This window comes from Salmo salar, unplaced genomic scaffold (genome assembly GCF_905237065.1).
Source record: "Salmo salar unplaced genomic scaffold, Ssal_v3.1, whole genome shotgun sequence".
Taxonomy (NCBI): domain Eukaryota; kingdom Metazoa; phylum Chordata; class Actinopteri; order Salmoniformes; family Salmonidae; genus Salmo; species Salmo salar.
Window position 1 is genome coordinate 262,388 of NW_025550442.1, and position 25,942 is coordinate 288,329.

General features: G+C 43.6%; 1 protein-coding gene across 1 annotated transcript; it reads left to right on the plus strand.

The window, feature by feature from the left end:
* Positions 1 to 358: 358 nt before the first annotated feature.
* Positions 359 to 25,657, plus strand: LOC106576513 (YY1-associated factor 2). Its single transcript, XM_045713798.1, has 4 exons — positions 359 to 530; positions 918 to 1,043; positions 16,796 to 16,951; positions 25,351 to 25,657. The coding sequence occupies exons 1-4, from the start codon at positions 505 to 507 to the stop codon at positions 25,628 to 25,630; spliced, it is 588 nt and encodes a 195-aa protein (XP_045569754.1). The 5' UTR covers positions 359 to 504; the 3' UTR covers positions 25,631 to 25,657.
* Positions 25,658 to 25,942: the final 285 nt, after the last annotated feature.

Sequence of the window (25,942 nt, forward strand, 5' to 3'; positions counted from 1 at the left end):
CCTCTCCATCACAGTAGGAAACATGAATAGGGCTTAACATTCAACTATGCAATAATGTTAATGTCATTTACACTATGTCTATTGCGCTAAATGTCAGATCATCATAAATCAAAAGGATGGAATCTAATTTTCTCCACCCCTGCAATGATTGGGAATTCACCCGTCGAAGACATTGAACAATCTCAAGAAGTTTATGATAAAATGTCAAAAGACACCTCATTAGACCCTAATAATGCATAATTACGGTTACATTAGCGTATGTGTTACAAAGACGAGTGTTATTACAAATGTATCCATTTGAATCAGGAATGTGTGTTCCTGTCTGCGCTATATCCTCAGGAAATGGCTTCAAATGTGATTGGACAAGCCGCGTCATGTGACCATCCTCCAACTGGAGTTTCCACGACAGCTGGGAGCCGTGCGATACCTCCTCGCGTATTGCTTTCTTAAAGAATACGTAGGGACTGTCCTTATTTCAACATCCGCAAACAAACTTTTGGCGGCATGGGAGACAAGAAGAGTCCAACCAGGTAATGTCTGACTCATTCATTGCGCTGGTGTCATTGATGCTTGAAGTGGACACCATGACACATAATTGAAACACTCTTGTGTATGTGGTGTGGTGTGTGTGTGGTGTGGTGTGGTGTGGTGTGTGTGTGTGTGTGTGTGTGTGTGTGTGTGTGTGTGTGTGTGTGTGTGGTAGCCGCGGTGTAACAACCATGGCGGACTGTCTGTTTTATTGCAGTGTCAAATCATAGCGCGAGCTCGTAAAACAGAACAATTTCGGAACACTGAATGGATCATCTTCCCAGATGTTTGACAACGCGAGCATATAGCCTACACATGATGCACACGCAGCACCCTGAACTGGGGATGTGAAACTGACGTGCTTTATGTCCTTTTTGTTTTGTTCGAAGGCCGAAGCGTCAACCAAAGCCTTCGGCGGAAGAGGGAAATTGGGACTGTAGCGTTTGCACATACAAGAACACCGCGGAGGCTTTCAAGTGCATGATGTGCGATGTAAGGAAAGGGACGTCAACACGGTAAGTGGATACGATTCATTTTGCTCGATGATAAATGCTATTATGGTCGTGCAAATGGATAGTCGACACGCGTATTTGTAAGTATTGTTGTATCAGGCTGTGTCCATTAATTTTAGTTTATGAAATGATGCATGTAAACATGAGAAATCTGGACGTCTTTATGCTGCAGTAGCCTGCTGATCAGCTGTACAGTGTGCGATTTTCTAGTAACCTGATTTGTATTGTGTTCCATGGAACAGCATGGATGCTGGTTATGAAATGGAGTGCATCTAAGAACACATGGAGTATCCTTAAAAAACATGGTAATCACTATCATCTATTGTAGTTAGAAAAACAACCTCTATTTGTACGCATGGTCAAGCACAATGAAAAAACATGTTTTAAATGAATTTGGCCTAGTTGATACTAACTCTATGTAGGCCAATTCTGTCGACAATCGGCAATAATAAGTGTATGTGTTTATCTACAATAGAGAGGTGAAGTGACATGACCAGCTATTATGCAATCATTATAGAGTAGTTACCAGGTCTCTCTTGAAAGAGATGTTATCTCAATGAGACTACCTGAATAAATAAAGATCAAGTCGCAGTAGGCTACTGAGTCCTTCCCCTGAAACTAGGCTACCCTTGCCTTGAAACTAATCTATGAAAAATGGCTCTGTAATCACGTGTCATCGTTGTTTGAAGAAGGATGTGGAGCCAGGTTCGATGTGTTAATTGAAAAAAGGTTACATGTAGTTTTAGTTTCACTCTGATTCATAGCTTCCATTGAAAACTTGAACTGCAACTTTCCTTCCTTCCAGACTAGAAAGGCAAGGCATGGTGGTGTCCCAAATGGCACCTTATTCCCGAGGTAGTGCACTAGTTTAGACCAGGGCCCTGTTTAAATGTAGTGCACTACATGGAATATTCTAACATGACAGGCACAAAACCTGAGCTGTTCCATCCTTGTTATTCCTTGTTATTCCAACCCCCAATAACTAAGAGACATAGATGGGTCATGAACTGGAGCTAGTTGATATGGTCATATCCTGTCTGGGGTTAACACCTCATCTGAGTGGAGAGAGAACATTAGTCTTCTAGAGCAGCACGCTGCGCACACACACTTCACACACACACCGCAGACACACACACACACACACACACTGCAGACACACACACACACACACACACACACACACACACACACACACACACACACACACACACACACACACACACACACACACACACTGGGGCGGCAGGTAGCTTAGTGGTTAGAGAGTTGGACTTTTAACCGAAAGGTTGCAAGATTGAATCCTTGAGCTGACAAGGTAAAAGTCTGTTGTTCTGCCCCTGAACAAGGCAGTTAACTCACTAGACCATCATTGAAAATAAGAATTTGTTCTTAACTGACCTGCCTAGTTAAACAAAGGTAAAAAGACACGCGCACACACACACTGCAGGCACACACACACACACTGCAGGACACACACACACACACTGCAGGCACCACACACACACTGCAGGCACCCACACACACTGCAGGCACCCACACTCACTGCAGGCACCCACACACACTGCAGGCACACACACACACTGCAGGCACACACACACACACACACTGCAGGCGACACACACACACTGCAGGCACACACACACACTGCAGGCACACACACACATGCTTTGACAAGGCTGGCGGTGTTGATGAACTCAGTGGGAAGGGGAAGTGGAGGGCAGGAGGCAGGTCGGTATTTAATCATCACGGCTCTCATCATCCATCTTATGTCATGGTAGGTAAGGATCTTCAGGTCCAGGGGACATCATCCATCTTATGTCATGGTAGGTAAGGATCTTCAGGTCCAGGGGACATCATCCATCTTATGTCATGGTGGTAGAGGATCTTCAGGTCCAGGGGACATCATCCATCTTATGTCATGGTGGTAGAGGATGTTGTGGTCCAGGGGACATCATCCATCTTATGTCATGGTGGTAGAGGATGTTGTGGTCCAGGGGACATCATCCATCTTATGTCATGGTGGTAGAGGATGTTGTGGTCCAGGGGACATCATCCATCTTATGTCATGGTGGTAGAGGATCTTCTGGTCCAGGGGACATCATCCATCTTATGTCATGGTGGTAGAGGATGTTGTGGTCCAGGGGACATCATCCATCTCATGTCATGGTGGTAGAGGATGTTGTGGTCCAGGGGACATCATCCATCTTATGTCATGGTGGTAGAGGATGTTGTGGTCCAGGGGACATCATCCATCTTATGTCATGGTGGTAGAGGATGTTGTGGTCCAGGGGACATCATCCATCTTATGTCATGGTGGGTAAGGATCTTGTGGTCCAGGGGACATCATCCATCTCATGTCATGGTGGTAGAGGATGTTGTGGTCCAGGGGACATCATCCATCTTATGTCATGGTGGTAGAGGATGTTGTGGTCCAGGGGACATCATCCATCTTATGTCATGGTGGGTAAGGATCTTGTGGTCCAGGGGACATCATCCATCTCATGTCATGGTGGTAGAGGATCTTCAGGTCCAGGGGTCATCATCCATCTTATGTCATGGTGGTAGAGGATCTTGTGGTCCAGGGGACGTCGTCCATCTTATGTCATGGTGGGTAAGGATCTTCAGGTGCAGGGGACATCATCCATCTTATGTCATGGTGGTAGAGGATCTTGTGGTCCAGGGTACATCATCCATCTTATGTCATGGTGGGTAAGGATCTTCAGGTCCAGGGGACATCATCCATCTTATGTCATGGTGGTAGAGGATCTTCAGGTCCAGGGGACATCATCCATCTTATGTCATGGTGGTAGAGGATCTTCAGGTCCAGGGGACATCATCCATCTTATGTCATGGTGGGTAAGGATCTTCAGGTCCAGGGGACATCATCCATCTCATTTCATGGTGGTAGAGGATCTTCAGGTCCAGGGAACATCATCCATCTTATGTCATGGTGGTAGAGGATCTTGTGGTCCAGGGGACATCATCCATCTTATGTCATGGTGGTAGAGGATGTTGTGGTCCAGGGAACATCATCCATCTTATGTCATGGTGGTAGAGGATCTTCAGGTGCAGAGGACATCATCCATCTTATGTCATGGTGGTAGAGGATGTTGTGATCCAGGGGACATCATCCATCTTATGTCATGGTGGTAGAGGATCTTCAGGTCCAGGGGACATCATCCATCTTATGTCATGGTGGGTAAGGATCTTGTGGTCCAGGGGACATCATCCATCTCATGTCATGGTGGTAGAGGATGTTGTGGTCCAGGGGACATCATCCATCTTATGTCATGGTGGTAGAGGATGTTGTGGTCCAGGGTACATCATCCATCTTATGTCATGGTGGGTAAGGATCTTCAGGTCCAGGGGACATCATCCATCTTATGTCATGGTGGTAGAGGATCTTCAGGTCCAGGGGTCATCATCCATCTTATGTCATGGTGGTAGAGGATCTTGTGGTCCAGGGGACGTCGTCCATCTTATGTCATGGTGGGTAAGGATCTTCAGGTGCAGGGGACATCATCCATCTTATGTCATGGTGGTAGAGGATCTTGTGGTCCAGGGTACATCATCCATCTTATGTCATGGTGGGTAAGGATCTTCAGGTCCAGGGGACATCATCCATCTTATGTCATGGTGGGTAAGGATCTTCAGGTCCAGGGGACATCATCCATCTTATGTCATGGTGGTAGAGGATGTTGTGGTCCAGGGAACATCATCCATCTTATGTAGGGATGCACCAATATTACATTTTTGGCCGATACCAATATCCGATATTTTCCTTGCCCCAAAAAATTATACAGATAACCAACATTTAACATTTAAGTGGACTTTTAAGCATTCTCGTACAGTTAAATAGTTAACACACACACACACATGGACACAGCAGTCTAAGGCACTGCATCTCAGTGCAAGAGGTGTCACTACAGTCCCTGGTTCGAATCCAGGCAGTATGACATCCGGCCGTGATTGGGAGTCCCATAGGGCCCAGTGTTGTCCGGGTTCGGCCGTCATTGTAAATAAGAATTTGTTCTTAACTGACTTGCATAGTTATATAAAGGTTACACACATACCACACTGACAAAAAAATGTTATTTTGTTGGCATTTATATATGTCCCCATTACCAGTAAAAACCTAAAATCCATCATCAAAACCTATTTCTTTCACTTACTTGCTGTGCTGTTTCATTGTTCATTTGTTCAGTCTCAACCAGGATTTCATCATACATGTCAAGCAGTGAAGTTTCAGCTCTATCTGTCCTTGGCTTCTCTTCCTCGGTGCGCACTGTCACTGTGTCCGTTTCCATCTTGTCCAGCTGTGTATGTAACATTTCACGTAAACCCCGTTTTTCTGTTCTGCATCATAGTAGCGGTCCTTGTACCTAGTATCGAGCACGGTGGCAGTAAAGAGGCTCAGAGAGAATGCCACAGAATCACTTGTTCACAGCCTTGAGTACTTTTGTAAGTTTTAACCCCACGGTCTGTGTGGGCAGTTTTGTTGAGCAGGCGCTTCAATGCCATGACAGAGGGTATCACGTCTGCTGCAGACGCAGTTGATGAGCTTATTTCTCCAGTCAGTTGTTCAAATGGTGCTAGGAGAGTGTTCATGTTTCCTAGTTTCAAACATGTTCTCAAATGCCATTAAAGTGGCAGCAGCGGTATGAAAACCAGCACATTCTTGAGCATGCAATACGGCTTTCCTCAGTACGAAGTCCTTGTCGATCCACTGTGCTGTCACACTCAGCATGCTCATGGGGTTGACATCGCTGGTGCAAATGTCAGTCGTGAAGCTAATAGCAGTGACGCCCATAGCAAGTAGCTCATAGATGTGCATTTCAACAATACTGTGTAACTCCGGTAGGGCAACATCTGAAAAATAGTGCCTACTTGGTAGTGTGTACCAGGGCTCAAGATGCTCGACCAGTCGGCGAAAGCCAACATCATCCACGACAGAGAATGGTTGATTGTCAAGGACAATGAATTCCATTATTTTGATATTCATGGTTTTCGCCTTTGAGTTGTCTCGCAGATTTTTTTTTTTACTCTTTACTCTTTCAAATGACTGCTCGACTTGAACTTGTTTAGTTGTTGGAAGTGTGCACTTAGTATTTTTCTGTGTTTGTTCTGTGTAGCGCTGTATTTTTAGTGCCGTCTTTAAGTCATCTACCTACGTTATATAGGTATGCACGTCAGCTTTGACATCGGTTTTGCACATCGGCGTTAAACTAGACATCAGGTCGATGTTGGCATTTTTAGCTAATATCGTCTGATTCCGATATATCGTGCATCCCTAATCTTATGTCATGGTGGGTAAGGATGTCCAGGGGACATCTGCCAAAGCTTAGCTGACTGTGAATGTACAGTACCAATCAAATGTTTGGACACACCTACTCATTGAAGGGGTTTTCTTAATTTTTACTATTTTCTACATTGTAGAATAATAGTGAAGACATCAAAACTATGAAATAACACATATGGAATCATGTAGTAACCAAAAAAGTGTTAAACAATCAAAATATATTTTATATTCTTCAAAATAGCCACCTTTTGTCTTGATGATCGCTTTGCACACATTTCAATTAACAGGTGTGCCTTGTTAAAATTACATTTTTTGTTATTTCTTTCCTTCTTAATGCGTTTGAGCCAATTAGTTGTGTTGTGGCAAGGTAGGGGTGGTATACAGAAGATAGCCCTATTTGGTAAAAGAACAAATCCATATTATGTCAAGAACAGTTCAAATAAGCAAAGAGAAACGACAGTCAGTCAATCCGGAACAGTTCAAGGACTTTTAAAGTTTGTTCAAGTGCAGTCGCAAAAACCATCAAGCGCTAAGATGAAACTGGCTCTAATTAGGACCACCACAGGAAAGGAAGACCCAGAGGTACCTCTGCTGCAGAGGATAAATTCATTAGTTACCAGCCTCAGAAATTGCAGCCCAAATAAATGCTTCACAGTGTTCAAGTAACAGACACATCTCAACATCAACTGTTCAGAGGAGACTGCGTGAATCAGGCCTTCATGGTCAAATTGCTGCAAAGAAACCACTACTAAAAGACACCAATAAGAAGAAGAGACTTGCTTGGGCCAAGAAACACAACCGATGGACATTAGACTGGTGGAAATCTGTCATTTTGGTCTGATGAGTCCAAATTGTAAGATTTTTAGTTCCAACCGCTGTGTCTCTATGAGACGCAGAATAGGTGAACGGATGATCTCCACATGTGTGGTTCCTACCGTGAAGCATGGAGGTGGGGGTGCTTTGCTGGTGACACGGTCTGTGATTTATTTTTAGAATTCAAGGCACACTTAACCAGCATGGCTATCACAGCATTCTGAAGCGATACGCCATCCCATCTGGTTTGCGCTTAGTCCCACTATCATTTGTTTTTCAACAGGACAATGACCCAACACACCTCCAGGCTGTGTAAAGGCTATTTGACCAAGAAGGAGAGTGATGCAGTGCTGCATCAGATGACCTGGCCTCCACAATCACCCGGCCTCTACCCAATTGAGATGGTTTGGGATGAGTACGACCGCAGAGTGAAGGAAAAGCGGCCAACAAGTGCTCGGCATAATTGGGAACTCCTTCAAGACTGTTGGAAAAGCATTCCTCACGAAGCTGGTTGACAGAATGCCAAGAGTGTGCAAAGCTGTCATCAAGGCAAAGGGTGGCTACTTTGAAGAATATCAAATATATTTGTATTTGTTTAACAGTTTTTGGGTTACTACATGATTCCATATGTGTTATTTGATAGTGTTGATGTCTTCACTATTATTCTACAATGTAGAAAATAGTAAAAATAAAGAAAAACCCTTCAATGAGTAAGTGTGTCCACATCCCAAATGGTACCTATTCCCTATATAGTGCACTACTTTTGACCAGAGCCTGGCACCATGACGTCGGTGTTATTGAGTCACAGTCACCCTGGTGTTGTCCCTGAGTGACATCTTGCTTTCATGGACAACAAGAGAAACAAAGCCATGCAAGAATAGCTAGCTCTCTCTCTCTCTCTGTCGCTCCGTCTCTCTCTCTGTCTCTGTGTGTGTGTGTGGTTTTATTACCAAAGGTTGAACATTATCCTTCTCCTTCATGCAAAACCAATTATCCTGGTTTAAAGAGCAGTTTTCAAATGAGCCAGCTAACAGTGTGGAGGCAGACCCAATTGTCTCCATTGCCTCTGTGACTGGAATGTTGTGTGTACACGGGTCTGTGCACGTGTATTTGTGTGTATGTCATTTGTTTGTGTGTGTGTGTGGGTTTTGGGGGCCTGAGTGTGTGTGTGTGTGTGTGTGTGTGTGTCTAGTCTCTGAAATGAGGCTGCTACAGCAGCTGCCAGACAACCAGAGCTAGGCTCATTAGTATGCTAGGGCTTAATCAGTGTGATGTCATCAGTGGAACAGAGATTTTCATCAGGACAACACTCTTAAAGCAGCCAGGGGGTCACCACCATTACAAACAACTCAACCACCGCTGCACACACAGGAAGATAGCAGAGGGAGAAGAAAGAGAGAGACATCAAATTCCCTCCACACACAGAAGACAAGGGGCTAAGAGAGAGAGAGTCTGAGAGGGACCTCTGCTCCAGAAGGGCCAAGCACTTGCCATCTGCCCAGAGCAGCAACACAGTTCACGTTTGCCAGCCGATGGTACTTAGCATCTCTGAACAAAGTGCCGACCGTAATTTGCCAACCGAGTGCGAACCGATTTTACGTGTAGAAATGGACGAAAATGCCGGCACTCAGACACCTACCGGCGTGTGGTCCTTCAAAAAAACAAACGGTAGACTATCATTCACTGAGATGTATTCTCAAGAGGGACAGGAAGAGATCTCAGTGCTGTCCTCCCTTCCTTTCCTCTCATCTTTTTCCTCTCTTCCTTTCCTCTCCTCTCAGAGAGACGGTCTACTTCATCAAGGCCAAGCGCTAACCCTCTGCCCTCTACAGCAACAACAACACAGCTCCTACCAGAGGTGATGCTAGCAAGATGGCCAACAAAGGAGGTCGCGGTAGTTAATGAAGGGCCAATAGCAACATGACTCGACCTGCGTCACCCACCCGTCCACACACAGCACACTCCAGGGGGTTGGCTGTCTCTTCTAGGGAGGGAGGGAGGGAGGGAGGGCTCTTCCAGTGGGGGAAAGAGCCAGACAGCTGGTGTACTAAGTCTAATGTAGGACATGGATTATGGAGGATATTAATATGACCTTTCTATTTCCCTCTGGCTTTATTTAGCTTGAGATATTATATATATCTCAAAGATTATATTGTGGTCACTAATTTTAGCTTGAACAATAATGTAGACCCTATGTAAGATCATTGCATGGTCACTGACTTTTGTAATCCGGTTTTAATATGGAATTAGTTACATAGGTCAAAAGTTACCCGTATCTGTGTCAAACAGGCCTAACTTTACTCCCAGATGGATGAGTTGGTACTGAGCTCATTTGGGGTAAAAGAGGGGAGGAGAGAGATGGAGGTAGAAAGAGAGATGGAGGTAGAAAGAGAGATGGAGAGACACGGGGAGAGAGAGAGACACAGGGGAGAGAGAGAGACACACGGGGGGGAGAGAGAGAGACACAGGGAGAGAGAGAGACACACGGGGGGAGAGAGAGACACACGGGGAGAGAGAGAGAGACACACGGGGGAGAGAGAGAGAGACACACGGGGAGAGAGAGAGACACACGGGGAGAGAGAGAGCCACACGGGGGGGGAGAGAGAGACACACGGGGAGAGAGAGAGAGACACACGGGGAGAGAGGGAGACACACGGGGAGAGAGAGAGCGAGAGAGAGAGACACGCGGGGAGAGAGAGAGAGACACGGGGAGAGAGAGAGAGACACGCGGGAGAGAGAGAGAGACACGCGGGAGAGAGAGAGAGACACACGGGGAGAGAGAGAGAGGCACGGGAGAGAGAGAGAGACACGCGGGGAGAGAGGGAGACACAAGGGGAGAGAGGGAGAGACACGGGACAGAGAGACACACTGGGAGAGAGAGAGACACACTGGGAGAGAGAGAGACACACGGGGAGAGAGAGAGACACACTGGGAGAGAGAGAGACAGACACACGGGGAGAGAGAGAGAGACACACGGGGAGAGAGAGAGAGACACACGGGGAGAGAGAGAGACACACGGGGAGAGAGAGAGACACACGGGGAGAGAGAGAGAGACACGGGGAGAGAGAGAGAGACACGGGGGAGAGAGAGACACGGGGAGAGAGACACACGGGGAGAGAGAGACACACGGGGAGAGAGAGGGACAGAGAGACACGGGGAGAGAGAGACACACGGGAGAGAGAGACACACGGGGAGAGAGAGACACGGGGAGAGAGAGAGACAGAGAGACACGGGGAGACAGAGAGACACGGGGAGAGAGAGAGACACGGGGAGAGAGAGAGACACGGGGAGAGAGAGAGACACACGGGGAGAGAGAGACACACGGGGAGAGAGAGGGACAGAGAGACACTGGGAGAGAGAGAGACACCGGGGAGAGAGAGAGACACGGGGAGAGAGAGACACACGGGGAGAGAGAGAGACAGAGAGACACAGGGAGAGAGAGAGACACGGGAGAGAGAGAGACACGGGGAGAGAGAGAGACACGGGGAGAGAGAGAGACACACGGGAGAGAGAGAGACACACGGGGAGAGAGAGAGACACACGGGGAGAGAGAGACACACGGGGAGAGAGAGAGACATGGGGAGAGAGAGAGACGGGAAGAGAGAGCCAGAGAGAGAGACGGGGGAGAGGGAGACGGGGAGAGAGAGCCAGAGAGAGAGACACGCGGGAGAGAGGGAGACACAAGGGGAGAGAGGGAGAGACACGGGACAGAGAGACACACTGGGAGAGAGAGAGACACACTGGGAGAGAGAGAGACACACGGGGAGAGAGAGAGAGACACAGGGGAGAGAGAGAGACAGACACACGGGGAGAGAGAGAGAGACACACGGGGAGAGAGAGAGAGACACACGGGGGAGAGAGAGAGACACACGGGGAGAGAGAGAGACACACGGGGGAGAGAGAGAGAGACACGGGGAGAGAGAGAGAGACACGGGGAGAGAGACACACGGGGAGAGAGAGAGAGACACGGGGAGAGAGAGACACACGGGGAGAGAGAGACACACGGGGAGAGAGAGGGACAGAGAGACACGGGAGAGAGAGAGACACGGGAGAGAGAGACACACGGGGAGAGAGAGACACGGGAGAGAGAGAGACAGAGAGACACGGGGAGACATAGAGACACGGGGAGAGAGAGAGACACGGGAGAGAGAGAGACACACGGGGAGAGAGAGACACACGGGGAGAGAGAGGGACAGAGAGACACTGGGAGAGAGAGAGACACGGGGGGAGAGAGAGAGAGACACGGGAGAGAGAGACACACGGGAGAGAGAGAGACAGAGAGACACAGGGAGAGAGAGAGAGACACGGGGAGAGAGAGAGACACGGGGAGAGAGAGAGACACACGGGGAGAGAGAGAGACACACGGGGAGAGAGAGAGACACACGGGAGAGAGAGACACACGGGGAGAGAGAGAGACATGGGGAGAGAGAGAGACGGAAGAGAGAGCCAGAGAGAGAGACGGGGGGAGAGGGAGACGGGGAGAGAGAGCCAGAGAGAGAGACGGGGGGAGAGGGAGACGGGGAGAGAGAGAGACACGGGGAGAAAGGGACAGAGAGAGACGGGGAGAGAGAGGGAGACACGAGGAGAAAGGGACAGAGAGACCCGGGAGAGAGAGAGACACACGGGGAGAGAGAGAGACACACGGGGAGAGAGAGAGACACGAGGAGAGAGAGAGACACACGGGGAGAGAGAGACACGGGGAGAGAGAGAGACACGGGAGAGAGAGAGACACGGGGGAGAGAGAGACACGGGGGAGAGGGAGAGGCACACGGGGAGAGAGAGAGACACGGGGGAGAGAGGGAGACGGTTGGGTTGTGTGCAGCCAGCAGTTAGATTAAGATGAATGTTTTACAAAGCTGAGGTTTAGCAGAGCAGCTCTCTGATGCTGCTGAGAAGATAGAACCAGAATTGAAAGCATGTTGTCAACGAGGCTGTAATGTCTCCAGGATGGGAGGATGGCAACAGACGCCAGGGAGGAAGAAAGGAGGGAGGAGGAGGAGGGACAGAGGGAAGAGAGAAGAAACGAGGAGAGAGGAGGGGGTAACCAAAACGAACATGACAAAAGAGCTTGTGACGTGCAGTTGGATTGGCACGGCAGTAAACACTAGGCCACGCGTTATTGCCAGGCCATTAAAGACACGCCATTAGCCACAATAGGAGGTGAATACAGGAAGGCAAATTACACGCCATTCTTTTAATGATTATCCCACTCTGTTCAGGTATTTTACAGCCATTGGAGAGGAGACACCACGTTATTCCAGTGCTCTCACTGCTCTGGCTTCTAGTCATTAGAAAACAATAAAACACTCTTCATGAAAGGGTGATTTAACTGCTGCTAGACAACTGTTAGAAACGGCGCGTTCCAAACATTAGCCGTCCTGCTAGCAGTCTAATAACTGGGTGTGTGAAGACCTAATTGTATTTGACCTTTCAACCCACCAGCTGTCCACTAATGAGTTCTCTGACACTTTCAGCCCAAGGGAAGGAACAGTCAGGATTTTACTGTAGCCAGTATTATGCTAGTATATTTCCACAAGTTCACACGGATATTTACTGAACTTCACCTGAGGGCTCGTATGACAGCTTGAATGATGGGGGAACTGCTCAAGTGTGTGAGCAGTGAACACACACACACACCCTCCATGTAGTCCTTTGCAGGACCTCTGGAGAAAAGGTCTGTTGAACTGAAAATCCAGTTGTCATGTCGGTACTGTTTACCTATGCCTATTTCAGACTTTCAGCAGTGAATGTTATATTATGTAAATTGTACAGTACACTGCGTGGGCATCTCCCTCCACCAATCACGGGGCATACTTACAAATATTCTCTACACAGTGCATGTAAGCTGTCTTTTTTCCCCCAAAAATACAGTACGCTGTGATGCAACATAGAATAGAATGCAAATGTACGTGTGTGTATATAAATATCACCTGAGAAAATGACTCTATAGGACTTCCAGAGTAGGGGGGGGGTCTAGGGCGTAGTGGGCTAAATGCTGTGGAGGTGCCATAAACTATAGGAAGCAGAGAGCAATCACACACACACACACACACACACACACACACACACACACACACACACACACAGCTCCAATGGAGAGCAGCATAGCAGTAGCATGTTCTGGCAGGGAGAGACATTAATCATGTCACTGGATCCCAGGAGGAGGTGTAACACACACACACACACACACACACACAGCGACCTGCTGAGCCTGTAGGTTGACTGATCTGTGGGAGGACAGAGGACTCCTGCTCTGCTCTGATTAACACTGTATTATTCAGCTTACACTGGGCTGATCCCAGATCTGTATCGTTGTCTATGGCATGACAATGATAGTCAGGTGACCAAAGCATCTGGGGCTAATCTTTCATTAGTCTTCAATTGAATGACTTGCACTATGTTGTCTAAGGGGAACTGGTGTTTTTGTGTGGACTGTGTTAAAGAAAGAGCGAAGACTACATCAAATGATTTCAGGTTGACCTCATGAGACATACTGCAGCAGTACAACACATTGAGAGCTGACAGTTTCAGCCAGCTGTGGTCTAACAGCAGCCATGAAACATACTGCAGCAGTACAGCACATTGAGAGCTGACAGTTTCAGCCAGCTGTGGTCTAACAGCAGCCATGAAACATACTGCAGCAGTACAACACATTGAGAGCTGACAGTTTCAGCCAGCTGTGGTCTAACAGCAGCCATGAAACATACTGCAGCAGTACAACACATTGAGAGCTGACAGTTTCAGCCAGCTGTGGTCTAACAGCAGCCATGAAACATACTGCAGCAGTACAACACATTGAGAGCTGACAGTTTCAGCCAGCTGTGGTCTAACAGCAGCCATGAAACATACTGCAGCAGTACAACACATTGAGAGCTGACAGTTTCAGCCAGCTGTGGTCTAACAGCAGCCATGAAACATACTGCAGCAGTACAACACATTGAGAGCTGACAGTTTCAGCCAGCTGTGGTCTAACAGCAGCCATGAGACATACTGCAGCAGTACAACACATTGAGAGCTGACAGTTTCAGCCAGCTGTGGTCTAACAGCAGCCATGAAACATACTGCAGCAGTACAACACATTGAGAGCTGACAGTTTCAGCCAGCTGTGGTCTAACAGCAGCCATGAGACATACTGCAGCAGTACAACACATTGAGAGCTGACAGTTTCAGCCAGCTGGGGTCTAACAGCAGCCCTGTGAGACACCAGTGTTATGCCTGGGTCAATGAGTCATCAGGACCCCTGGTGTCTCTCTGTTTTAACATTACTGTATAACACAACACCATCACTAGAGAGGCTGACAGACAGGGGGAGGGAAGAGTGGGAAGAAGGGTGACAGGATGTGCAGTCATCCAGAGAGATTGCTATTGAGAAAGGCCGCCGTAGGCAGACCTGGCTCTCAAGAGAAGACAGGCTATGTGCACACTGCCCACAAAATGAGGTGGAAACTGAGCTGCACTTCCTAACCTCCTGCCCAATGTATGACCATATTAGAGACACATATTTCCCTCAGATTACACAGATCCACAAAGAATGTGAAAATATCTCCCATATCTATTGGGTGAAATACCCTACGAGAGAGAGAGACAGATTTAGGCTACTTCTGTTCGTTAGTCATTTCAATGAAATATATACCAGTTGATTGTTGAATAATGTAAAGTGTCAGGGCAGTGTAGAGACTAGAGACAGTGATGTAAGATCTAAAGGCACCTCATCATTATTTATCTAGCTGGCTGAAAGGAAATCCACTCTGTCTGGCTGCTGTTTGGTGCCTTTATTTAAACCCCTCCTTGATGTCCTACTTTCATAGTGGCAGACTCCATTAGCCATTCTAGAACAGATTCTGGGAGTGGGCTATTGATTGAAAATCACACTCCCACACAGGGGTTCCAACACACAGTATTAATGTCAGAACATAGGCTAGCGCGCAGAGCCAGACACTGAGGAAAGTCATCCTATTGGAATCCCTGTCCCAGCCCAGCCTGATGTGGTGTGTAAATGCTAGGCCAATACTGGACAACACACACACACACACACACACACTGGAGACCTATAGTAGGTGCTTTCATAATGACCTCTGATTGGGTTAACTGCTGTGCTCTGTTAACCACTCCACCTCTGTACAACATGACAGCATCAGTCCTGGCAGCAGTCTCCTCTATCACCTTGCAGCAATTGACTCAGTCTGAAAACCAAGCGCTCCCATCATCCATCCCAATGTGTTTGGGGAGTCGGGACAGAGATGATTTTCAACACACACAACAACATGAATTATGTTATTACTGAGAGATTGTTCTCCGGCTGATTAAAGTTGTCAGCATTGGTTAGTTCCATGGTGGGCTGTGCTGCGACTCCCTCTCTCTCTCTCTCCCTCCATCTCTGTGTCTCTGGCAGTATATAGGCCATGTGAAACATGTCCACGCTGGCTGGTCTTGATGCAGTTACTGTAAGGGGATTTTCAGAACAACACTTGAATGTAGCTTTTTCAGGCTGTAGGTTTATAATTGAGGCCATTATGGTCATCTAAACTAAACAACGCCTTCCTCTTCCCTTAGCGACTCGTCCAGCTGTAGTTGTCATGGTTTCCGTGTGTCAGAAAGTCAAGTACTGTTCTATTTGAGAGTATCACAGATAAGCATACTGATAAGTAGCACTGCAGAAACAAGGCTAAACTGTTACTCCATCTTACTACAGCGTGATTGGAACTGACTAGAGACAAGCTGATGACAATTACTCTCATGGTGGTGAATTTCGTACTAAATGTGCTGGTCGGGTTTCTGCATGCCTCCAGGGCTCATCTGTGAAATGTCAGCGTGTGTGTTTTGTTCTAGACAGAACCACTGAAAGGAAAGATCACTCTGCAGTCAGTACAGAGACTGTATGGTGTAGTAATCTCACCATGGCAGAACACAAAACACACACACACACACACACACACACACACACACACACACACACTGACTGTATGGTGTAGTAATCTCACCATGGCAGAACACAACACACACACACACACACACACACACACACACACTGACTGTATGGTGTAGTAATCTCACCATGGCAGAACACAACACACACACACACTGACTGTATGGTGTAGTAATCTCACCATGGCAGAACAGCAGATGGGTCTGTCAGCACTGTGGGCTGGGCTGGCATTCACACTAGTTATTTGTCCGTCCCTAAAGAAGCAACGTACAGGACCTGGCAGCTCATGCATACAGTGCTACTGGAATAATTGCATAATGCATGTTGTTGTGAAGCATTTGGACAGAGGAGGATGACATGGGGTAGCTGCTTCTTCAGAGAGGAGCTTTGGCTACACCCACTGATTGCATTCAATGCTGTATGTTCTTTTAAGTATTAAGCTGGGTGGTTAGTCACTGCTTTGGCCTTTTCACTTGTTATGTTGGCGAACTTCTGTTTTTCCCATAAGTGACGTCATTGCGCAACATTGAGATCAATGTTGATTGCTGTATCCAAGTTTCCAGCTTTTTCAACCGTTATTGTTGACACTTTACATTAAGGTATACTTTATAAATGGCTTAGAAACTGCTAATTACTAGATAGGTTGTAAATATAACACATTGGTTTTGCTCGCTAAACGCTTCCCTGTCTCACTAATGGTACGGTGTGCTCCTACAGGAAGCCTCGTCCTGTCTCCCAGCTGGTTGCTCAGCGGGTAGCGCCGCAGTTCGCCTCGCCCACGCTGCTGCCCAAGAAGGACAAGAAGGACAGAACGGACCAGGAGAAGAATGACAAAGAGCCCACAGTGAAGAAGAACAGCCACAAGAAGATGAGGTAAACATTCACAGATAAACAACTGTTTATCATGAACCTGTTGCATTTAACCTGTAGTAGTAGTATGATAGTGTGAGTAGTAGTATGATAGTGTGATTAGTAGTATGATAGTGTGATTAGTAGTATGATAGTGTGAGTAGTAGTATGATAGTGTGACAGTAGTAGTATGATAGTGTGAGTAGTAGTATGATAGTGTGAGTAGTAGTATGATAGTGTGAGTAGTAGTATGATGGTGTGAGTAGTAGTATGATGGTGTGAGTAGTAGTATGATAGTGTGAGTAGTAGTATGATGGTGTGAGTAGTAGTATGATGGTGTGAGTAGTAGTATGATAGTGTGAGTAGTAGTATGATGGTGTGAGTAGTAGTATGATAGTGTGAGTAGTAGTATGATGGTGTGAGTAGTAGTATGATAGTGTGATTAGTAGTATGATAGTGTGACAGTAGTAGTATGATAGTGTGAGTAGTAGTATGATAGTGTGAGTAGTAGTATGATAGTGTGAGTAGTAGTATGATAGTGTGACAGTAGTAGTATGATAGTGTGACAGTAGTAGTATGATAGTGTGACTAGTAGTAGTATGATAGTGTGACTAGTAGTAGTATGATAGTGTGACTAGTAGTAGTATGATAGTGTGATTAGTAGTAGTAGTATGATAGTGTGATTAGTAGTAGTAGTATGATAGTGTGATTAGTAGTAGTATGGTGTGAGTAGTAGTAGTATGATAGTGTGTTTAGTAGTAGTAGTAGTATGATAGTGGGATTAGTAGTAGTAGTATGATAGTGTGAGTAGTAGTATGGTGTGATTAGTAGTAGTAGTAGTATGATGGTGTGATTAGTAGTATGATAGTGTGAGTAGTAGTAGTATGGTAGTGTGAGTTGTAGTAGTATGGTAGTGTGATTAGTAGTATGATGGTGTGATTAGTAGTATGATAGTGTGAGTAGTAGTATGATGGTGTGATTAGTAGTATGATAGTGTGAGTAGTAGTATGATGGTGTGATTAGTAGTATGATGGTGTGAGTAGTAGTATGATGGTGTGAGTAGTAGTATGATAGTGTGAGTAGTAGTATGATGGTGTGATTAGTAGTATGATGGTGTGAGTAGTAGTATGATAGTGTGAGTAGTAGTATGATGGTGTGAGTAGTAGTATGATAGTGTGATTAGTAGTATGGTAGTGTGATTAGTAGTATGATGGTGTGATTAGTAGTATGATGGTGTGATTAGTAGTATGATAGTGTGAGTAGTAGTATGGTGGTGTGAGTAGTAGTAGTAGTAGTATGATAGTGTGATTAGTAGTATGAGTGTGATTAGTAGTATGATAGTGTGATTAGTAGTATGAGTGTGATTAGTAGTATGAGTGTGATTAGTGTGATTAGTATGATAGTGTGATTAGTAGTAGTGTGATTAGTAGTGTGATTAGTAGTAGTGTGATAGTGTGATTAGTAGTAGTATGATAGTGTGATTAGTAGTAGTAGTATGATAGTGTGATTAGTAGTAGTAGTATGATAGTGTGATTAGTAGTAGTAGTATGATAGTGTGATTAGTAGTAAGTAGTATGATAGTGTGATTAGTAGTAAGTAGTATGATGGTGTGATTAGTAGAAGTATGATAGTAGTAGTAGTAGTAGTATGATAGTGTGATTAGTAGTATGGTGGTGTGATTAGTAGTATGATGGTGTGATTAGTAGTATGATGGTGTGATTAGTAGTATGATGGTGTGATAGTAGTAGTATGATGGTGTGAGTAGTAGTATGATGGTGTGATTAGTAGTATGATGGTGTGATTAGTAGTATGATAGTGTGATTAGTAGTGTGATAGTGTGAGTAGTAGTATGGTGGTGTGATTAGTAGTAGTAGTAGTAGTAGGATAGTGTGATTAGTAGTATGATAGTGTGATTAGTAGTAGTATGATAGTGTGATTAGTAGTAGTATGATAGTGTGATTAGTAGTAGTATGATAGTGTGATTAGTAGTAGTAGTGATAGTGTGATTAGTAGTAGTAGTATGATAGTGTGATTAGTAGTAGTAGTATGATAGTGTGATTAGTAGTAGTAGTATGATAGTGTGATTAGTAGTAGTAGTATGATAGTGTGATTAGTAGAGTAGTAGTATGATGGTGTGATTAGTATCAGTATGATAGTAGTAGTAGTAGTAGTATAGTGTGAGTAGTAGTAGTAGTATGATGGTGTGATTAGTAGTAGTAGTATGATGGTGTGATTAGTAGTAGTAGTATGATAGTGTGATTAGTAGTATGATAGTGTGATTAGTAGTATGATAGTGTGAGTAGTAGTATGATAGTGTGATTAGTAGTATGATAGTGTGATTAGTAGTAGTAGTATGATAGTGTGATTAGTAGTAGTAGTATTGTAGTGTGATTAGTAGAAGTAGTATTGTAGTGTGATTAGTAGAAGTAGTAGTATGGTGGTGTGATTAGTAGTATGATGGTGTGATTAGTAGTATGATAGTGTGATTAGTAGTAGTAGTATGGTGTGATTAGTAGAAGTAGTAGTATGGTGGTGTGATTAGTAGTATGATGGTGTGATTAGTAGTATGATAGTGTGATTAGTAGTAGTATGATAGTGTGATTAGTAGTAGTAGTATGATTAGTAGTAGTAGTAGTAGTATGATGGTGTGATTAGTTGTAGTATGATGGTGTGATTAGTAGTATGATGGTGTGATTAGTAGTATGATGGTGTGATTAGTAGTAGTAGTAGATAGTGTGATTGTGTGAGTAGTAGTAGTATGATAGTGTGATTAGGTAGTATGATGGTGTGATTAGTAGTAGTATGATGGTGTGATTAGTAGTAGTATGATGGTGTGATTAGTAGTAGTATGATGGTGTGATTAGTAGTATGATAGTGTGATTAGTAGTAGTATGATAGTGTGATTAGTAGTAGTATGATAGTGTGATTAGTAGTAGTATGATAGTGTGATTAGTAGTAGTATGATAGTGTGATTAGTAGTATGATAGTGTGATTAGTAAGTATGATTAGGTATCAGTGTGATTAGTATAGTATGATAGTGTGATAGTAGTATGAGTGTGATTAGTATCACTGTGATGTGAGTAGCAGTATGATGGTGTGATTAGTAAGTATGATGGTGTGATTAGTAGTGCAGTATGATAGTGTGATTAGTAGTATGATAGTGATTAGTAGTAGTATGATGGTGTGGTAGTATGATGGTGTGATTAGTAGTATGATGGTGTGATTAGTAGTAGTATGATAGTGTGATTAGTAGTAGTATGATGGTGTGATTAGTATAGTGTGATGGTGTGATTAGTATCAGTGTGATTAGTAGTGTGATTAGTATCAGTATGATGGTGTGATTAGTATCAGTGTGATTAGTAAGTGTGATTAGTATCAGTATGATGGTGTGATTAGTATTAGTATGATAGTGTGATTAGTAGTATGATTAGTAGTAGTAGTAGTAGTATGATGGTGTGATTAGTATCAGTATGATGGTGTGATTAGTATCAGTGTGATTAGTATCAGTGTGATTAGTAGCAGTATGATGGGAGTATGATAGTGTGATTAGTTGATTAGTAGTAGTAGTAGTATGATGGTGTGATTAGTATCAGTATGATGGTGTGATTAGTATCAGTGTGATTAGTATCAGTGTGATTAGTAGTATGATGGTGTGATTAGTATCAGTGTGATTAGTAGTAGTATGATAGTGTGATTAGTATAGTATGATAGTGTGATTAGTATCAGTGTGATGGTGTGATTAGTATCAGTGTGATGGTGTGATTAGTATCAGTGTGATGGTGTGATTAGTAGTATGATGGTGTGATTAGTAGTATGATCGTGTGATTAGTAGTAGTATGATAGTGTGATTAGTAGTAGTATGATAGTGTGATTAGTAGTAGTAGTGATAGTGTGATTAGTAGTATGATGGTGTGATTAGTAGTATGATAGTGTGATTAGTAGTATGATAGTGTGATTAGTAGTAGTATGATAGTGTGATTAGTAGTAGTATGATAGTGTGATTAGTAGTAGTATGATGGTGTGATTAGTAGTATCAGTGTGATAGTGTGATTAGTAGTAGTATGATGGTGTGATTAGTAGTATGATGGTGTGATTAGTAGTATGATGGTGTGATTAGTAGTAGTAGTATGATAGTGTGATTAGTAGTATGGTGTGATTAGTAGTATGATGGTGTGATTAGTAGTATGATAGTGTGATTAGTAGTATGATAGTATGATTAGTAGTAGTAGTATGATAGTGTGATTAGTGGAGTAGTAGTAGTAGTATGATAGTGTGATTAGTTCAGTATGATAGTGTGATTAGTAGTAGTATGATAGTGTGATAGTGTGATTAGTAGTAGTATGATAGTGTGATTAGTAGTATGTAGTGATTAGTCAGTATGATAGTGTGATTAGTAGTAGTAGTGATAGTGTGATTAGTAGTAGTATGATAGTGTGATTAGTAGCAGTGTGATAGTAGTGATTAGTAGTAGTATGATAGTGTGATTAGTATAGTAGTGTGATTAGTAGTATGATAGTGTGATTAGTAGTAGATAGTGTATAGTAGTAGTATGGTAGTAGTAGTGTGATAGTGTGATTAGTAGCAGTGTGATTAGTATCAGTGTATTAGTATGGTGGTGTGATTAGTAGTATGATAGTGTGATTAGTAGTATGATAGTGTGATTAGTAGTGTGAGTAGTAGTAGTATGATAGTGTGATTAGTATGATAGTGTGATTAGTGGTAGTATGATAGTGTGGTTAGTGGTAGTATGATAGTGTGAGTAGTAGTATGATGGTGTGATTAGTGTAGTATAGTATGATGGTGTGATGTAGTAGTATGATAGTGTGATTAGTAGTATGATAGTGTGATTAGTTAGTAGTGGTATGATGGTGATAGTAGTAGTAGTAGTAGTATGATGGTGTGATTAGTAGTATGATGGTGTGATTAGTAGTATGATAGTGTGATTAGTAGTAGTATGATAGTGTGATAGTGTGATTAGTAGTATGATGGTGTGATTAGTATCAGTATGATGGTGTGATTAGTATCAGTATGATGGTGTGATTAGTAGTATGATGGTGTGATTAGTAGTATGATGGTGTGATTAGTATCAGTATGATGGTGTGATTAGTATCAGTATGATGGTGTGATTAGTATCAGTATGATGGTGTGAGTAGTAGTAGTAGTATGATGGTGTGATTAGTAGTATGATGGTGTGATTAGTAGTATGATGGTGTGATTAGTAGTATGATAGTGTGATTAGTAGTATGATAGTGTGATTAGTAGTATGATAGTATGATTAGTAATAGTAGTATGATAGTGTGATTAGTGGTAGTAGTAGTAGTAGTATGATAGTGTGATTAGTAGCAGTATGATAGTGTGATTAGTAGTAGTATGATAGTGTGATAGTGTGATTAGTAGTAGTATGATAGTATGATTAGTAGTGTGATTAGTATCAGTATGATAGTGTGATTAGTATCAGTATGATAGTGTGATTAGTATCAGTATGATAGTGTGATTAGTATCAGTATGATAGTGTGATTAGTAGTAGTATGATAGTGTGATAGTGTGATTAGTAGTAGTATGATAGTGTGATAGTGTGATTAGTAGTAGTATGATAGTGTGATTAGTATCAGTGTGATTAGTATCAGTGTGATTAGTATCAGTGTGATTAGTATCAGTATGATTAGTATCAGTGTGATTAGTATCAGTGTGATTAGTATCAGTATGATAGTGTGATTAGTAGTAGTATGATAGTGTGATAGTGTGATTAGTAGTAGTATGATAGTGTGATTAGTATCAGTGTGATTAGTATCAGTGTGATAGTGTGATTAGTATCAGTGTGATTAGTATCAGTATGATTAGTATCAGTGTGATTAGTATCAGTATGATAGTGTGATTAGTAGTATGATAGTGTGATTAGTAGTATGATAGTGTGATTAGTAGTATGATAGTATGATTAGTAATAGTAGTATGATAGTGTGATTAGTGGTAGTAGTAGTAGTAGTATGATAGTGTGATTAGTATCAGTATGATAGTGTGATTAGTAGTAGTATGATAGTGTGATAGTGTGATTAGTAGTAGTATGATAGTATGATTAGTATCAGTGTGATTAGTATCAGTATGATAGTGTGATTAGTATCAGTATGATAGTGTGATTAGTATCAGTATGATAGTGTGATTAGTATCAGTATGATAGTGTGATTAGTAGTAGTATGATAGTGTGATAGTGTGATTAGTAGTAGTATGATAGTGTGATTAGTATCAGTGTGATTAGTATCAGTGTGATTAGTATCAGTGTGATTAGTATCAGTATGATTAGTATCAGTGTGATTAGTATCAGTGTGATTAGTATCAGTATGATAGTGTGATTAGTAGTAGTATGATAGTGTGATAGTGTGATTAGTAGTAGTATGATAGTGTGATTAGTATCAGTGTGATTAGTATCAGTGTGATAGTGTGATTAGTATCAGTGTGATTAGTATCAGTGTGATTAGTATCAGTGTGATTAGTATCAGTATGATAGTGTGATTAGTAGTATGATAGTGTGAGTAGTAGTAGTATGATAGTGTGATTAGTAGTATGATGGTGTGATTAGTACTATGATAGTGTGAGTAGTAGTAGTAGTATGATGGTGTGATTAGTATCAGCATGATAGTGTTTATTATTAGTATGATAGTTGGAGTATTACTAGTATTATTAGTGTCAGTGTGGCAGTATCAAAGTAGTATGATAGTAGAAAGGTACAGTTGAAGTCGGAAGTTTACGTACACTTAGGTTGGAGTCATTAAAACTCAATCCACAAATTTCTTGTTAACGAACTATAGTTTTGGCAAGTCGGTTAGGACATCTACTTTGTGCATGACACAATTAATTTGTACAAAAATTGTTTAGACAGATTCTTTCACTTATAATTCACTGTATCACAATTCCAGTGGGTCAAAAGTTTACATACACTAAACTGACTGTGCCTTTAAACAGCTTGGAAAATTCCAGAAAATGATGTCATGGCTTTAGAAGCTTCTGATAGGCTAATTTACATCATTTGAGTCAATTGGAGGTGTACCTGTGGATGTATTTCAAGGCCTACCTTCAAACTCAGTGCCTCTTTGCTTGACATCATGGGATAATCAAAATAAATCAGCCAAGACCTCAGAAAAGAAATTGTAGACCTCCACAAGTCTGGTTCATCCTTGTGAGCAATTTCCAAACGCCTGAAGGCACCACGTTCATCTGTACAAACAATAGTACACAAGTATTAACACCATGGGACCACGCAGCCGTCATACCGCTCAGGAAGGAGACGCGTTCTGTCTCCTAGAGATGAACGTACTTTGGTGCGAAAAGGGCAAATCAATCCCAGAACAACAGCAAGACCTTGTGAAGATGCTGGAGGAAACAGGTACAAAAGTATCTATATCCACAGTAAAACAAGTCCTATATCGACATAACCTGAAAGGCCGCTCTGCAAGGAAGAAGCCACTGCTCCAAACCCGCAATAAAAAAGCCAGACTACGGTTTGCAACTGCACATGAGGACAAAGATCATACTTTTGGAGAAATGTCCTCTGGTCTGATGAAACAAAAATAGAAGTGTTTGGCCATAATGACCATCGTTATGTTTGTAGGAAAAAGGGTGAGGCTTGCAAGATGAAGAACGTCATCCCAACTGTGAAGCACGGGGGTGGCAGCATCATGTTGTGGGGGTGCTTTGCTGCAGAAGGGACTGGTGCACTTCACAAAATAGATAGCATCATGAGGGAGCAAAATGAGGTGGATATATTGAAGCAACATCTCAAGACATCAGTCAGGAAGTTAAAGCTTGATTGCAAATGGGTCTTCCAAATGGACAATGACCCCAAGCATACTTGCAAAATGGCTTAAGGACAACAAAGTCAAGGTATTGGAGTGGCCAACATAAAGCCCTGACCTCAATCCCATAGAAAATTTGTGGGCAGAACTGAAAAAGCATGTGCGAGCAAGGAGGCCTACAAACCTGACTCAGTTACACCAGCTCTGTCAGGAGGAATGGGCCAAAATTCACCCAACATATTGGAAGGCTACCCGAAACGTTTGACCCAAGTTAAACAATGCTACCAAATACTAATTGAGTGTATGTAAACTTCTGACCCACTGGGAATGTGATGAAAGAAATGAAAGCTAAAATAAATCATTTTCTCCACTATTATTCTGACATTTCACATTCTTAAAATAAAGTGGTGATCCTAACTGACCTAAGACAGGGAATTTTTACAAGGATTAAATGTCAGGAATTGTGAAAACTGAGTTTAAATGTACTTGGCTAAGGTGTATGTAAACTTCTGACTTGAACTTTATATGGTTTCCACATATTTCATAAGCGCTCCAGTTTGTGTGGTTTACCCCATCCTCTCTCTCTCTCTCTGTCAAAGGCTTATAACATCCACCTGTCTCCTCTCCCTCCATCAGGCCCAGGTTAAAAAATATTGACAGGAGCAGCGCTCAGCACCTAGAGGTCACGGTTGGAGACCTGACTGTCATCATCACAGACTTTAAGGAGAAAACCAAACCTCCCCCCTCCTCCACCAGCACCACCACACCCCCCTCCTCTACCACCCCCTCCAGCACTGTGTCTGTGTCTGCAGAACACCACAGTGGCTCCAGCTCAGACAACAACACTGAGAGAGGGGTCTCACGGTCAACTTCACCCCGAGGAGAGGGCTTCTTAGTCGGGACAGAGTCCCATTAGACCACCCCCCTTGGAGCCCCAGACCGCCCCCCAAGTTGGAGGCCCTGGACCAAACTCCTAGCCCAACAGACCCTCAGACCGCCAACCCCTAGACCTTGGCCTGGATTCCCGACCCCTAGATCTTGGCCTGGACCCCCTTGGCCTGGACCTCCAACCCCTAGACCTTGGCCTTGATCCCCAACCCCTAGATCTTGACCTGGATCCCCAACCCCTAGATCTTGACCTGGATCCCCAACCCCTAGATCTTGACCTGGATCCCCAACCCCTAGACCTTGGTCTGGATCCCCAACCCCTAGATCTTGACCTGGATCC

What these genes read in the sequence shown, in the direction of transcription:
- LOC106576513 (XM_045713798.1), top strand. Translation starts at nt 505, where the DNA reads ATGGGAGACAAGAAGAGTCCAACCAG. An exon ending in GACAAGAAGAGTCCAACCAG is followed by an intron (nt 531 to 917) that starts GTAATGTCTGAC and finishes TTTTGTTCGAAG; the next exon opens with GCCGAAGCGTCAACCAAAGC. An exon ending in AACAGCCACAAGAAGATGAG is followed by an intron (nt 16,952 to 25,350) that starts GTAAACATTCAC and finishes TCCCTCCATCAG; the next exon opens with GCCCAGGTTAAAAAATATTG.